A 17534-nucleotide genomic window follows, 5' to 3' on the forward strand; every position below is an offset into this window, starting at 1 on the left:
GTTTAAAAAGTTTGAGGACCCCTCAACTGGTTTAAGGTGAATCCAGGTACGTTTGTAGCTGTTTGTCCATGTTTCTCAAGCATTGTGTGGGCCACACAAAAACACATCTGTGCAATAGATCCAGTCTGTTGACCACTGTTTTGTAATTTCTGGATGAGGATACAAACAAAAATAAAATAGTTCTACGCATTATATGAGCTATTGTTTTTCTTTTCTTCGGGCAGTTTTCCAAATCTATTCCTTCAACATGCTTTGCAGGACCCTGGTGGCGTTGCTGGATAGATATTTCCATAGACATAGACACGATCCTGCCTCATGTGTGCACCAGAGCATTCTGGGATCGGAGGAAACGAAGTGGGCGAGGCTGTGACAGGGAGGGGAAATGTTTACCAGATACCCAATGCGCCCCTGCATTTACTAGCCTCCCTTGTAGCAATGCTGGAACAATATTCTGGCTAGGGGACTGTGAACAAAACTAGCCTGCATCACTTCTCAAGTGAGACTGTTAAGAGCCAGGGGGTGTTTCCTTTACCTCTCTCTTCTTCAGCCACAACTTTGAACGGTGCTATGGGTCAAACCATGTCTCCCCAAAAGATATATCAAAGTCCTAATACTCAGTACCTGAGCAAATGACCTTATTTGCAGATGGGGTCTTTGGAGATTATTATATTATATTAAGATGGGGTTACACTGGATTAGGATGGGTCTTAATCCAATGACTAGTATCCTAATAAGAAGAGGGAAACTTGGACATAGAGACACAGGGAAGACAGCCGTGTGAAGGTGAAGGCAGAGACTGGAATGATGCGTCTAAAAGCAAAGAATGCCAAGGATTGCGGGCAACCATAGGAACCCACCCAGGAATAAGGCAGGATTCTTCCCTAGAGCCTTCAAAGAAAAGATAGGCCTGCCCACACCCTTATTTCAGACCCACAACCTCCAGAACCCTGAGAGAATAAATATTTGTTGTTTTAAACCATGCCATTTACAGCATCTTGTTTTGGCAGCTCTAAAAATCTAATACCGAGGACAGTGCCTATAGCTCAAAGGGGTAGGGCACTGGCCCCATATGCCAGAGTTGCTGGGTTCAAACCCAGCCCTGGCCAAAAAAAAATCTAATACAGAAGACCTGTGTTTCGGATGCCATAGCTACAGGACAGACAGCAGTGTATAAGTGGCAAATAAACCTCCATTGACGGAAGTGGGTGGAGTGCAGCAGGGGAAGATGCCTGGGTGTCATGTTCTACAGCAACCTCAGGGGGAACTCACCTTCCTTCCCACGTCTGCTCCTGCACCTGTGCTCCCTCCTGCCAGGCATGGAGCAGACACACCCTCTCCTGGGGTTTGAATGTGTCCCCCCAGTCCATCACCTAGCATTACCCAGGCTAATTAAAAGCAGGATCCAATGGGCCAGAGTTCCAAGGGACTTGGGACATCATCAGAAGAGGACAGATCCCATCCTGAGAGATGAATATTTTTGGAAGACGTGAAGAAACGACCTGTCACTAAGGGCAAGACGTAAGACATACACTTCCAAGAGCTTATTTTAGAGGCTTTTCACCTCTCAAATTTTGGCCCCTCACACTTTTAGGTCCAAGGCAAGTAGATTCAAAGAATATGCCCACAACCTTCACTTAGCCTCCCAACTAAACCCCGCTGAAGGGGTTTAGACTCTGGTTCCTGGGGGCGGGGAGGGCAAACCTGATGCATTGGTACCCAGTTTTTGAGATGGCAAAGTGCTGAAAGACCCAAGAGATCTGTAGGCTTTCCTGGGGAGAGGCAGCACATCAGCACCAGTGCCTCTGACAGCTGCTCCTCATTTGGGACGGGCCTGCTACAGGCCTCAGCAGAAGCCGTGTCCCTAAGTTGAGGGCTGTGGAACCCAGGCTAGAACTTCAGCAGCTGATGAAGTGTGAACAGTGGTGCCCAGCGCTCTCAATGACAGTCTCTGTGTGCCAAGTGGGAAAGCACTTCGCAGGCAGCAAGGACAAGAGCAGCCAGCAGAGGGCCCCATGGTGGGGGCCGAGTCGGTGGGACAGGCTTGGTGGAGGCGGAGTCGGTACCAGCAGGAGCCAGGTTGCTGCTGTGGCAGTACTGGCACCAGCCACAGGCCCAAAACAATGGTAGCATAAAAGTGAAGGACAAGATGAGTCGGAAACGGACTGGACATTGACACGGTGGACTCACTTAGTCACAGAGGAGGAGAGATCAGCAGAGAGTGGACTCCATCTCCCATCAAGATGGAAAGCAGTACCCACGTTCCTTCAGGAAGGCAGACCAGGGCAGCTTAAAAAGCGTTTTGGCCTAACACTCCAGAGGAAGCTGGACACTCAGACAGCAGTAGGAGAAACACTTACTTACTTCCATACAGCCCAAATCAAGCACAAAAGAACGGCCAGATTGATAACCAAACTGTTCAATGACAACACCTAGAAAAACAAAGCCAATGTGAGCCAACCAGGACAAGGCTGAAGCCTCTCCTCCCCAAATTAGCCCCTAATAATGTCACCCACCGTTTAAAAACCAACTTCTGACTTATCATTACTTTTACGGGCATTTCATGGACTGGGAACAATCTCGTTCAGCTATTAACTTACATCTTTACCATCTATCTCCGGAGTCCACCTCTCATGATACTCTCCTGTTGCTCCTCTTCCCTTATGAATCTCTCATTTCCTGATGCAACGTACACTCTCATCTCCGCAGAGGTCATGCCTGGCACTTCCTTTCTAGATCCCACAGTCCTCGGTACGGGGCAAAGTAACAAAGCGTCTTGGGTGTAGTGTTCTACAGCAACCTCAGACTGAACTCCCCTTCCTTCCCACGTGTGCTGCTGCACCTCTGCTCCCTACTTCCAGCCTGGGGGAGGCTTGCCCTCTGCTATGGGCTGAATGTGTCCCCCAAATCCATATGTTGGAAACATAATCCCCACAGCAACAGTGTTGTGTGGTGTGGTCTGATGGGGGCTTTAGATCATGAGGGCTCTGCCTCCGTGAATGGATCCGTGCCTCGGGAAATAGGGCTTGTAGGAGCGGTTTATCCCTTTGCACCTTCTGCCATGCGAGGACACAGCGAGAAGGCTCTCAGCAGCTAAGGGCGCCTCAGCCTCCAGAACTGTGAGAAATAAATTTCTACTCTTTATAAAAAATTTCTTAGCCTCAGATATTTTCTGTAATAGGGGCACAAAACAGACACCCTTCCTCATCACACCCCGGTAATTCCACCTTCTAGCCTCTCTCAAATCCGTCCTTCCTCGTTATCCTTCGTGCCACTGTCTCCCTGGCACAGACGAAAGGCACATAGAGCACAGGTGGGGACATGAACCTGAACACGGAGTAGCCCTACCCTAGGAGGTTCTCCTCCAGGTTCTGGTACCCAATAGTCAGCAGAAGTATTTTAAGCGGAGCAGTGACACGACTAGATGTGCGTTTTGGAAAGATCACCTTGACTGTGACTAGAAGCAGATGGGAGACAGTCTAGAGCAGCAGCCAAGAGACTGGCTGGGAAGTTCTCACAGTACATCAAGATGATGATGCGGTGTCTCTAATTATAGCTCACTGGAGGCTCCTTCCTCTCCCTTAATAAGGAGGAACAGCTGGTCCCCCAAGGAAAAGCTCCAAGCACAGAGAAGTTATTCTCCTTAGCCTGGCATCTAATACTTCGGGCCCATTTTTAAAACTTCACTTTTAAAACATGTTCAAACAACAACAAAGGAATCACTTACAACTCAGTAGTTTCAAAACCCAATTAAGAAATAGGCTAAGGACTTGACTTTCCTCCAGAAAAGACAAACATATGGCTGACAAATACATGAAAAGGTGCTCCTTGTCACTAATCATCAGGGACATGCAAATCAAAACCTCAAGGAGCGATCAGCTCACACCTGCCAAGGTAGCTATATTAAAAAAAAAAAAAATAGACAACAAGTGTTGGCAAAGATGTGGAGAAATCAGAACCTTTGTACAGTGTTGGTCAGAACGTAAAATGATGCAGCTGCTATGAAAACCAATTTAGAGGTTCTTTAAAAAATTAAAGACAGAACTACCATAGTCTGGAAATCCCACTTCTGAGTGTTTATCCAAAAGAATTAACATAGGGATTGTGAAGAGATATTCACACTGCTATGTTCATTGTAGCACTATTCACAACAGCCAGTATGTGGACACAACCTAAATGTCCATCAATAGAGAAATGGAATAAAAAAATGTGGTATATACATACAACGGAATACTAGTCAGCCTTTAAAAAGAAGGAAATTCTGCAATCAGTGACAACATGGATGGATCTTAAGGACATGATGCTAAGTGAAATACTCCAGTCACAGACAGAAAAATACTACATGTTTTCACTTACATGTGGTCTCTAAAATAGTCAACTTTGTGAACTACAAGAGTGGAATGGTGGCTACCAGGGGCTGGAGTGTGGGGGAAATGAGGAGTTCTTAATCAATGGACATAGAGTTTCATTCAGTAAAGCAAGATGGATAAGCTGTAGAAATCTGCTGTACAACACTGTACTTGTACTCAAAAAGTATGCATTGTACACTTAGAAATCTGTCTCATGTTAAGTGTTCTTGCCACAATAAAACAAAATTTTAAAAAAGAACCACTTTCAAAAAAAGATGCTGTGGCAGACAAGATTTTAAGGTGACCCTCTATGACGCACACTCTTGTATGAGTCCCTTAAAAGCAGACGGAAACCATAGCGTGCTTATAACCAATAAAACATAGCAAAGGTGAGGAGAAATCACTCTCAAGATGATGTAAGGCATGGGACACAGGTGAGGAGATTTTGTAGATGTAATTAGGTTCATAATTAGTTGTTTAAGTTAACCCAAAAGGAGATTTTCCTGGGTGGGCCTAATCTAATTGAGCGAGTCCTTTAAAAGAGAGTGGAAGAGGTAGGATGTTGTTTTGCTGGCCCTGAAGAAGGAAACTGTTCTGTAGCCCAAGGGTCTTTTCGAGGTCCACATGGCAAGGAATGTGGGCAGCTCCTTGCTGACAGCCAGCAGAAAAAGAGGGGCCTCCAGGTGCCATAAGGAACTCTATTCTGCCTCATGAGCTGTGAGGAGGTCCCTAAACTCCAGAAAGGAACACAACCCAGTCAACACCTTGATTTCAGCCTTCAAGACTCTGAAAAGAGGATCCAGACAAATGGTGCCTGGACTCTTGTCTTATGGAAATTGTCAGCAAAAGAGCAAATGTGTTCTCTTTTAAGTAGCCACATTTGTCACAATTTGTCACACAGCAATAGAAAAATGACACAGACACAAAGTTATTTTCTCACACTGACTAATTTCCTTATGGCCCAGCTTAGACTTCACTTCCTTCATGGAGCTTTTTCTTACAAAGTTTCTTCTCTGAAATCCAATTGATAACACTTCTTTTTGGCACCCAATCCCATTATTTATGTTTTATGCATGTAAGTTTTGTCTACTTAGAGATACCTTCTGCTATGGTCTAAAGGTTTGTGTCTCCCCTCTTAAATGTGTATGTTGACATCCTACCCCTCTCCGGGATGATACTAAGGGGTGGAGCCTGTGGGAGGTAATTAGCTCATAAGCGCAGCCCTCATGAGTGGGATTAGCACTGTTATAAAAGAGATCCCAGAGATGAGCTCTCCCTTCTGCCATGCTACAAGCCAGACAGTGGGCCCTCACTAGACAAGGAATCTACCAGCACCTTGAGCTTGAATTTCCAGCCTCTAAAATGGAGAGAGATAAATTTATGCTGTTTATAAGCCACCCAGTCTAAAGTATTTTGTTCTAACAACCAAAACAGACTAACACAGCTTCATTTATCTATTCACTCATCCAGTAAATGCTGGATGTATTTACTTTTAAAACATGTTTAAACAACAACAAGGGAATCAATTACAACTCCTAAAAGTCAGTAGTTTAAAAACCCAATTAATAGGCTAAGGACTTGAATAGACTTTCCTCCAGAAAAGACAAACATTTGGCTGACAAATACATGAAAAGATGCTTCCTTCTCATAAACCACGGAATCTCTACATGCTCCTCTTTTGTTTTGTTTTGTTTTTCTTCTCATGGTTCTTCTGCTCTTCCAAGATGAATTTCACAGTCATGGAAATCTCTGTAATTCAGAGAGCAAGTTGGGCAGAGGATAACCTATCTAAGTTAGCAAAAAGCTTAAACTAAAAATATTTCTGATGACATAAAATTCTTTCAATTGCTATATAAACCGTAATGGTAAATGATACCAATTAGCAATATCAAAAAAGATCATTGTATTAGAATGTGTTTATGATCTTGAAAGGAATGGGGTTTTTAATAGGTATTCTATTCTATTTTATTCTACTCTACGCTATAGACAGGGTCTCACTATGTTGCCCAGGCTCTGGAATGCAGAGGCTATTCCCAGGTACAATCATAGTGCACTATTATAGCCTAGATGAACTCCAGGCTCAAGAGACCCTCCCAATTCAACTGCCCAAGTAGCTGGGACTACAGCTTTGCTCCAACACACCTGGTATGAAGAAAATGGTGTATTTCTAACTTTTTATCACACCTACCTTTCAAATCAATGGCATGCACTCAGATGAACAAGACTTAACTTTGCCACACGAGCTATCAAAACCTATGAAATTTTAAAGGACTCTCCATTCACTGAACTCATTTTTCCCAAATGCACATTCATTCTATTTATGCATTCAGAAAACTATATTGCTTTCCTACTATAAGTTAGGTACCTTTCCCTCAAAGTACAAAGATGAGCAAGATGCCATCCCTATCCATGAGGAGCTCACAATCTAGTGGGGAAAAAGTCATGTAACCAAAATCGGAATGCGGTCTAATAAAGACTGTAACAGGGATATCAAGAATGTCGGGAACTACCAAAGTCAGGTGTACCCGGGATAAGAAAGGTTCTGGATTCCAGGTGCCACCCATACACATTATGATATGTGAAAATTTAATGTTCCCTTAAACTTTAATTCGATTCTGGATTATCTAGGGACTAATTATTCACTTTGTGGGTTAGCTAGAGCACAAAATAGGAACACATAGGCATATAATATGTGTATGTGTATTAGAATATACAATAACTATAAAATAAACAAAAAGCATTGCCCCTTTGATGGCTTCTATTACTTGGCTATATAATGGTCAATATTGGCAAACCCCTTGCTAGGAGCTATCCCTCCCCATCCATCATCTGAGCAGACCCCGGAGTGCCTATTCCTGCCAAAGCTCAGGGGACCTGATGGGACAATGGAATCCCACACCCCAACAGTCAGACCTGTAGGAGTCCAGAAGGCAGGTAGAGAAATGAAGGGAAGTAGGGGCTGAGGCAGGACTTCTTCCTGCCCAGTGTCTTCCCATAAGAACAAACAGAAGGCTTGGCCAAGAAATGGACATCAATAGTGGACTACAGTTACACTGTCATCTTATGGGAATATGCACAATGCTTAGTTTCCTCAACTACCTTGAAGTATTTTTAATTTTCATATGTCTTTTGAAGACCAGTAAATGTATTTCAGAACATTGGCTGTGATGTTAACTAAGTACATTTGCATTAAAATTCCTTTGCAGGCTGGACACCGTGGCTCATGCCTCCTGCAATCCTAGCACTCTGGGAGGCCTAAACAGGTGGATCACCTGAGCTCAAGAGTTTGAGACCAGCCTAAGCAAGAGCCAGACCCTGTTCTACTAAAAAAGAAAAAGTAGCCAGGAACGGTGGCACATGCCTAGGGTCTCAGCTACTTGGGAGGCTGAGGCAAACTCTTGCTCAAGCCTAAGAGTTTGAAGTTGCTGTGAACTATGATGCCATGGTATCTCAATAAAAAGAAAAAAGGCTTGGTGCCCGTAGTACAGTGGTTACAGCACCAGCCACATACACCGACGTCAGGGGGTTAGAACCTGTCCTGGGCCAGCTAACCAGCAACTGAAACAAACAATAGCCAGGTGTTGTGGCAGGCGCCTGTAGTCCCAGCTACTTGGGAGGCTGAGGCAATAGAATTGCTTGAGCCCAAAAGTTTGAGGTTGCTAGGGATGTGACAACCCAGCCCTCTTCTGGGGGGAAAACAGGGAGACTTTTGCCTCAAAAAAAAAAAAAAAAAGAATTCCTTTTCAGTTCAGTTTGACTCTTTTCGTTTAAACAGTAATTTAGCATTGTAAAGAGCAACTCTTCTCCCCTAATGAAGAGTAGTCAAATCTGAGATAATTTGCATGAACTTTATCAATTAAAAAAGGCTACAGAAGTTATTATTTCTAATGCCATCATCATTAGCCACCAGACCTTTTAAAAGAGGTATCAAATGAAAACAATAATAAAGTGTTTTCAAACATATACTAGCATTCTTGTGTGCCTTTTGTAGGTTTTACAGATAGATGTGCAACTATGGTTATTTCTGTCTATTATAACAACAGTAAAGTTGTTTAATAGACAAACACTATATCTATTATAGTATAACACTATGTACTCTACACTCTCAATCTTTTTATAAGACTATTAACTTTTCAAAGAGCTTTGATACCTACTGAAAATTTTGATCATCACAGCCCTGGTAGATAAAAAAGATATTATGAATCCCATTCTACACATACATTTAGACACAAAGGTTAGGTGACTAGTAGTATGTTAAAATCACATGTATTTATGCCAATGATGACATGGCTATAGCTAAAGTCTTTGAAACTCAAGATGTTTACCACTTATGTTATCCTTCTAATTATATGATTATTAACCACTTAGAATACTGAACTGTTTACACTTCCATAATTACAAGTTTTTCCAATGATGTCAACAAAATTCAGAATGAAGGAGTTGAGAATTCATTCATTCAATCTGCAAATATTTGCCGAGAATTTCCGTGACAGGTGGGTGAAACACTCAGGTGATACAAATATCCTGATTCTTATACTCAGGAAGTTAAAATTTGGTAAGGGAGACATGTACACATACAGTAATTATCAAGGTGAAATAAGATTAGAGGCACAATTAAAATAGAAAAGAAAAGGAACTCAGAGAGAAAGAGACATCACACATGGATGAAAGTTCTCCAAAGACTTCATATAGGCATTATTGTAAAATCTCCCTGAAATCAGTTTCTTCTTATTTCTCTTTTTATGACTACAACATGACACTAAATATTTGGTCAATTAGTCTGAAAAATGTGTGCATCATATGGTCCCTCTCCCTACAGACTCGCTCTCCTGACTCTTCTCATTGTGAGTTTCCTAACCACTAACCCACCACCACACACACAAATACCCATATACACAAACACACTTACAGAGATACACACACATACACACACACACACACACACACATATACACACACCCTTCAACTCAATCAATTGCTCCAATTCTTCCTTGGCTGGGACTCTTGATTTTGCCAGTATTCAGTGTGACTTTCAGAAAAATCCCCTTTAAAGAGACTGAGATGCCAGGGGCAACTGCAGTTTTTCATTCTCACAGCTAAGACTGATCATCACTCATGCAAGGCACACTAAGACCTCTGTGACCCTTCCAAAAAATGGCCTGCACTTCTGCCACCATGGAGCAGAGCACTAGAGACCACAAATTTGACCCTGAACAAAGCAATAAGAAAGATCCAAATACCTCCAGCTCCCCTTTGCAGACAATCACTCTGTCATCTGCCCTATGATAGACCTCTGGGGCCCAGGGCTATTCAGGGAGTTGAAAAATCTCCCCATTAGGCAGAGGGCAAGGCCAGCTCTGCTAATGTCTAAAGAATAGTTGGCCCTGAATTGTGTGTGAGTAGAGAGAGAGGTAAAAGCTTTTTGGTCAGGCTCAGAGCGTTGAATTTGTCTCATTACAATGAAAATGCAATACAAAACCAAAGTACAGCATCATCTAATTTTCAAACATCTTCTCTCACTATTCCTGAGCATCTAACCCCATCAGGACCATCAGGTTGGACAAAGGCTCTCCAGCACACATCCTCAGTCACAAGTCCCCAGACCCCAGCCAGACTGGGGTGCTTACTGCCTGCCTCCCCCAAAAGAACAGCATGTAAAAACGAACACTGTCACAATTTTCCCTATGCAGTATACTTGACTTTCATTAAGTCAAAAAATAATTTCTTTTGGCTCCTTGAAGTTTAGAATGGATTCTGGGATGGCTCAGATAACTGATACTTCTTTTAAAAGCTTTCTGGATAGGTTGCACCTGACAGTTCTTCTTCCTCTGTGTAATTTTCACTGTAGTAAGCAGAGGCTCTCAAAAATCATTTCACAGTACTTAGCTGCTACACTCAAATTTGAGATGACTCTGTTCAAAAAATTGCCACAGTTGCAACTAAATATTAGGGGAACCCACTAAGAACCTTGGACTGCAAGAGTAGAATGGAAATGTCTTCAGTCAGATCCTTCTGACAATCTTTCTTAGCTATCTCTATTCCTGGGTAACAAGAAGGGGACCCTTGAAAGGGAAAGAACGTGGAAAAATGAACGTATATTGAACATATGGGGAGGAAAGGGAAAAATATTACTTCACCTGGAACAGTGGCTCACCACCTTTTATCTATCCTAACCCACCTGAAGCGTAGGATACACACCCAGAATAACAGTGGAGGTTATTATACACTTTTAACAAGAAAGGTTTGTTGTTTTGTTTTGTTTTTTTTGAGACAGAGCCTCAAGCTGTCCCCCTGGGTAGAGTGCCATGGCATCACAGCTCACAGCAACCTCCAACTCCTGGGCTCAAGCGAGTCTCCTGCCTCAGCCTCCCAAGTAGCTGGGACCACAGGCCCCCGCCAACATGGCCTGGCTATTTTTTGGTTGCAGCTGTCACTGTTGTTTTTGGTGGTCTGGGCTGGATTCCAACCCGCCACCTTAGGTGTACGTGGCTGGCACAGGCGCTGAGAGGACAGCAAAGGTTTGAAAAAGATTATCTCAAACTGGATCAGCTGGTTGGGAATCTCTGGCTTTAAGAGAGAATTAGTTTATGAGTTAATTATGTTGATATAAGTCTCAAGGGTGTTTGAAGAATTGTATATTTTGGTTTAATCCCAATTATTCATGGAACACCCCTTGCATCTTGCTGCCTCCCAAGTGCCCGCCCAGCCTCTGCTACTGATGTCCCTGCTGGTGACAACTTGAAGAGCCCACAGAGTAAGAGGGTAAAGTTTCTAAGTTGGAGACAATTTGCCAGGGGCAGAGTTAGCCCTCTGTATCCACAGGTTCTGCACCTAATGATTCAACCAACTATAGGTTGAAAATAATAGAGAAAAAACAGCAAAAAATAGTAATATAACCACAACAGGGTACAATTATAAAATACAGTATAACAACTATTTGGATACCATTTACATTGTATTACATATAAGTAATCTAGAGATGACTGTATATGAGAGGATGTAGGTTATATGCAAATACCAAGCTATAGTACATCAAGAACTTGAGTATCTGCAGATTTTGTTATCCTTAAGGATAATGGAGCCAATTCCTGTGGACCCCAAAGATGACTGTTCATAAATGTAGCATTGGAAAATTAAGAATGCTTGTGAGATCTCAGATATACTGACAGTTCTATCACTAAGTCACCATGTGACATGAAATGTGCCCCTGGTGAAAACCTTGCTAGAAATAAAATTTGCTTTTTCATTCACTCACTCACTCACTCAACAAATACTTACTGAGCACTTCCAGGGAGGGGGCTCCTATTCTATGACACCACTATAACACCTAATAGGCCTTTTGTTTGATGAGCTTTTCCTAAAAACTAAAAACTGCCAAATACCTGGAATACACTATGTAATATACTGACAAGGATTCTCTCCTTTGAACTAAACTTCAGTCAGGCTTCTCGAAGTCCTCTCGTTCACTAGGCCCGACCTTAAGTTTCCCTCTTTGCTCTTGATAAATCCAGCTTAAGCAAGAATTCTCCTAAATCAGTTTCACAAAAATCCCCTACCCTTAGTCTGTGACCACCCTTGATATCTGGCCTTCAGCAAGAATCCTATCATGTCAGTTTAGCCAGAAACCCCTTTAGTCTTGATGTTTCTACTTAGTGATTTTCCACCCACACTGGCCACCCTGCACCTTGTTTATAAACCTCCTCTTGTTCTCGTTAAAGTAGAAGCTAAGCCTGACTCCCCTACTGCAAGACCTCACTTCTGGGGACCCTATACCTATCACATGCCCACCTTGAATGAAGTTATCCTCACCAGCTTTAACAACCGTTTGACTAATACGTTCTTTAATAATACAATATTGAAATAGTGCTAAAACATTGGTGGGTTTCAATACATAATTGAGCGATAAGTCTTTTCATTTCCCCCTCAAGATGTCTGTGGTTATTAGAAGAAGTCACTCTACGAATGGCCTCAATTTCAATAGATGCTATGAATATGGAAGAAGTTAAATATTTCAAAGTGCAAAAATGCATAGTAAATAGGAATAAATATAAACCCAGTGGAAGGCTCAGTGCCTGTAGCTCAAGTGACTAGGGCACCAGCCACATACACCAGAGCTGGCGGGTTCGAATCCACCCTGGGCCCACCAAACAACAGTAACAACTATAGCCAAAAAATAGCCAGGTGTTGTGGTGGGCACCTGTAGTTCCAACTACTTGAGAGGCTGAGGCAAGAGAATCACTTAAGCCCAAGAGTTTAAGGTTACTGTGAGCTGTGATGCCACAGCACTCTACCCAGGGCAACAGCTTGAGACTTTGTCTCAAAAAATTAAAAAATAAAAAATAAATAAACCTAATGGAAGACAATTTAATAGTATCTATCACAAATTAGTGTATTTTAATACAACAAATTCCAGTTATAGGACTTCTACAGATATTCTTGCAAATATATAAAATTATGTATGTACTAAGATATGAAATAAAATGCATTTACATGTGGATATAGATAATGACAAACCCACACAATGGTACAGTATGCAAACTTTAGAAAGAATCAGGAGTGGCCAGGACTGGTGGCGCATACCTACAATTTCAACACTTTAGGAGGCCAAACCAGGAGATTCACTTGAGGCCTAGAGGTTGAGACCAGCCTGGGCAACGTAGGAAGATTCCATCTCTATAAAAAAAATTTTAGAATTAAAAAAAAAAAGAGAGAGTGAGGAAGCTCTGTCAGTCCAAAGTATTGAAGTGTAGTAGTATATGCCACCCCAAAATATGCCACATGGCTTAAAGATTATTTTGAGCTGAAGGCAATTGAGAAAACGCCAATATAAGTTCTCTGGCCTCCCGTTATTTGCCAAAAAAGACATGATTTACATAGGTATCCCTCCTCTCTCCATCTGGAAGCACAAAAGCTAATCACTGGAGATGACTTTAGACCCTTAAGTGCCTAGAGATGGCAACAGGGTCTACATGACAAACTCTACTAACTGGCCCTTATCCACCATGAGTTTCCTACATATTTGCCTTCTCTAAAATTCATGTCTCTAAAATTTATCATTGTTTGTTGAAGATATAAGCCTAGAATTCTTTTTTTCTTTTTTTTTGAGACAGAGTCTCTTTATGTCACTCTCTGTAGAGTGCCATCGCGTTATAGCTCACAACCACCTCAAATTGGGCTTAAGCCATTCTCTTGCCTCACCTTCCCAAGTAGCTGGGACTACAGGTGCCCACCACAATGCTCAGCTATTTTTTTGTTGTCGTTGTTGCAGTTGTCATTGTTGATTGGTAGGTTCAGGCCAGATTCGAACCCACCCCACCAGCCTGGGTGTATGTGGCTGGTGCCCTACCCTCTGAGCTATAGGTGCCGCCATAAGCCTGGAATATAAACCACCTCTCAGAGAAACCACCTACTCCGTCCCTGGTTATCTCCATGTATACATGAGAGAAACATGTTAATAAACTCCTGTTTGGGTTTTGTTGTGGTAGTGTTGTTGTTGTTGTTGTCATCATTAATCAGTCTTTTGTTACAGGGGCCCTAACCAAGAACTTAGAAGGGTAGAAGGAAAATTCTTCCTTCCTATCAGCTAAAGAGTATTAGTAAACAAGGTTATTTAAGGCACAGTAGGATACAAATTCCCTTTCACACTGTTCAGGTTTGGGGGTTTTGAGGGATTTTTAAATCAAGCTTTAATAGTGACTAGACTGTTAAACAAATCTGAGGTGGTTAGTAAAAAAGTATCCAGTATGATTTTCTAATATTAGCTAAAAACCTTTCATCATACCCACAGAGCCTAATATATCTCATTTTCATGGTTCCAAAACTACAAATGCCAGAGAAAACAGATGCCTTGAATTTCATCCTTTTTGGAAACCGTTCCTGGTACCCTCTTCAGTGTGTAAAATATCAAGAGCTGTCCTCACCAACACAAATTTCCCGTATGCCTCACTGCATAGCATGAAAAGCCCCAGGCAGTGTGGCTTTTGCCAAGGCCATATGGCAGGGATTATGATTAGGTAGGAAGGAAAATTCAATTTGACAGTCATTCTTTTTACTGTTAGTCATTTTGGTTTTCAAAGTGATCAGACTTAATAGTCCAGGCCAGGTAGGCTAGTGGACAGAATGCTTATAAAAAGAAAGCCAACCTTGTATATAATTTCAGGCAATGTTCAAATTATTGCATTTAATTATGACTACCAAGGCAGTACGCTGCCTAGAGACAGAGCTCCCAAAGGGCCAGAGACTGACCAGAGCTGCTATCAGAAAGGGGCCTTGTCACAGTCACGTATGGTCCATTTAGCAATAGGATTCTGTGACTACCCAAGGACTTAGCTCTGGCTTGAGAGATCATAATAGACTTTCTAAATGCAAAATGCTGGTCCAGTCCACCTGTGGAGAGAGGAAGCCACTTCTTAGGGTCATCAAGAGTCAGATGTCTACACCACTCCCAGGCCCAGGTCTCTAAGCAAGTAATACAGGAAGTACCTTTGTCCCACAGCTTTCCTTCACTCAAGTAGAGATCACCGGCATCAGAATTTGGAGTTTCGGTCTCTAACCCAGTGGATCTCAACCTTCCTAAATGCCGCGGCCCTTTACTGTTCTCGGCCCACAGGTTGAGAACTGCTGCTCTAACCCCTTTCACTCAATACTTGCTGTTATATGTCCACCAAGTGCAAAGCACAATAAAAAGATCTTTGAGAGTTACAAAGAAGAACCAGATCTTGATTCAGCCCAGAGCAGCTTCTGATATAGAGAGTGACCTAAAACAACTATATAAATGATGGCAAGCAAGGATAAAAGCAGTCATGTGGGTCCCTAGAAAAGTATGCTGAGGTCTGTATAAAACTTCTAGGGGTTCACAAACAAGAGTGGGTAGAGAAGGCTGCACAGAGAACCCTTTTTCTTCCAATTCTCTCTAACTGGTATTTTAACCAGCTCACAGAGAATGGGCAGAAATTGCAAAAATATAAACTGAAGTTTCCAGGCAGCAAAATGCCAAAGCACAAGCAAAGTCATGGAGCTAGGAAGTTACGGGCCAGGAGTAGCCAGCGCTTCCAGCAGCTTGGGGTTCCCCTGGTGCCTCAAGGAGGGAGACTGAGAAGACAGATTGGGACCCTGTTGGGTCTGGACTTGCACACCAGCCAGTCAGGTACAGACTTTATTCTGCTAACCACGGGAGGCTGGCAGAGGTTTTTAAAAGTCAGAAAATCAGAAACAAATCAGAGCTATCACTTTAGAAAACCATTCTTCTAGCAGGGGAGGAATTAGAGGAGAAAGGGACAACAGGCATGGAGACTAATTAGGACAGAGCTTTCAGGGCTCCGTATGTCATACTTCTCACACCGTGCAGCCTGCACGGCCATGACCTTATGGAACATCCACATGCTCATTCAGATGTGATAACGCCAAAACGCTCTTCTCTTGCCTCTACTTAGAAAGAGTGTAGCATTAAGTCTGGCTTTTCCTGAGACAGTCATGGCATATACCTATAGTCCCATTGAAAACACTAACAGTGCCCCCCTGCACTCTCAAAAGTATCCTGCTTTAGATAATAAATTATGCAGCCACCTACTCAGATATAACTCTTCATCTCTCTGCAGGTACTCTAGGTAATCTGTGATTCAGAGCCAGGCGTACCACTTGCCACCCTGTCCCTTGCTCACAGCATGGCAATGATATGGTCAGTTTCTCTCTCTCCCCAGGGCACTAGGTCATCCACATATTTCTGGCTTTAGAGCTTCTGCTGCCTCTCCAGCCCCAGGTCAGGGGGGTGGAACAGGATGCACCTCTGATGGAAAAGGAACTGGTTTGGGGGCAGTGGGGTTTGGGCTTGTAGAAAGTGGGTCTGGAGAGAACACAGGGAGTCTCCGGCCTGCAGCAGGAGGCGGACAAGGCTCTCCAGCTACCGATGAGGAAGATTTCAGACCTTGTTCTCAGCTGCAAGTATCAGTGGGTATGTTATGAAGATGAAAGGGTACAGTGGTGTCAGGAAAATGAAAAAAATGGCTTGACTCCACAAAAGCAGTACTAATTATAGTCATCTATTTGAACATCATATGAACGATCTGTCCCTAATTACACTGCTGTTCAAGGAACAAATATGCAAACCATTTTTATTGTAGCTTCATTTGATTACAATGGCAAACTCCCCATATGTGTTTGTCATTATGGTTTGTTATACATGTATGGCATGGATTTGTTTTCGACACTAACTCCATCTTATGTGCTAAAAGACCTGGATTTTTCAAATACCTATGAACTTTCATGCTTTCCTCATACGGAGGGAAGCATACCTGTAAGCCAGAACCCAAACCTTCCTTTACTGCCATTTTAAGGTTTTAACAGCTCTTTAGAAAAAAAAAATCATCTTTATTAGTGACCTAAATCTTTTGTGCTGGGAATTTAAAACATATACCTGTATATGTGAGGTCGGACAAATAAGTTTGTACTCATCCTAGAAAAAGAAACACCTACCTCATGGCTAAATGTCACTACGGTCACCTTCCAAGTACGCCCCTGGGCCACCTGGTGATCACAGTGACATGCTAAGGATAGAGTGTGAGCAGGAGCATCCCTCCCCTGCAGGTTGTACATCCAAATAATAGCGACATTAGTCAACAGCTGTGTCACCATCTAGCAAGCACTGTTTGGGGAAATAGCAGTGAAATAGCAGCTGGGATTTATTGTGTTCTCATTAGGGGCCAATCAATGTACTCAGTTTGTGTATATTAACTCACTTAGTCCTCACCATGGCTTTATAAGGTTGGTATTATTACCCTGCAGATGGGGGGACTGAGCTTGGGATATTTAGTAACTCCCCCCAAATCTCATAACCTGCAGGGGTAGCCGAGACTGGAACCTGGTCCATTTGGCAACGGATTTTTATTTTATTTTTTTATTTTTAATCAGGACCACCCAGGGATGTGACTTCCCCAGACAGGTAGATACCTGAGGTCTACATCACACATTCTCTGACTATTGGTTCAGTCTTTATTTAGCAGAGGCACGAAGCAGAGGGGCAGGACCAGCCCGTGACAGCTTTCAGGTATTTGCCTATTTCCTCAAGCAGTTCAGCAATGACCCAGATTTGTGTGTTCTGCTCAACAAACTAAAGTATGCACACATATGCCACCACACACATCAGCAAAAACTAAGCTTGCAGGCTCAGCGCCCATAGCTCAGAAGTTAGGG

The 17534-nt window shown here is 42.7% G+C and overlaps 1 protein-coding gene across 1 annotated transcript in view; it reads right to left on the reverse strand.

The window, feature by feature from the left end:
- LOC105887127 (rap guanine nucleotide exchange factor 4-like) overlaps positions 1-1367 on the reverse strand; it is a 20174-nt gene extending 18807 nt beyond the window's left edge. The window contains exon 1 of the mRNA XM_012806184.1: positions 1270-1367. Within this exon, the coding sequence (XP_012661638.1) occupies positions 1270-1367 (98 nt within the window). The remainder of the gene's footprint in view (positions 1-1269) is intronic.
- Between the last annotated feature and the right edge of the window lie 16167 nt (positions 1368-17534).

Source organism: Otolemur garnettii, unplaced genomic scaffold (assembly GCF_000181295.1).
Source record: "Otolemur garnettii isolate 467f Iridium unplaced genomic scaffold, OtoGar3 scaffold00048, whole genome shotgun sequence".
Lineage (NCBI taxonomy): Eukaryota > Metazoa > Chordata > Mammalia > Primates > Galagidae > Otolemur > Otolemur garnettii.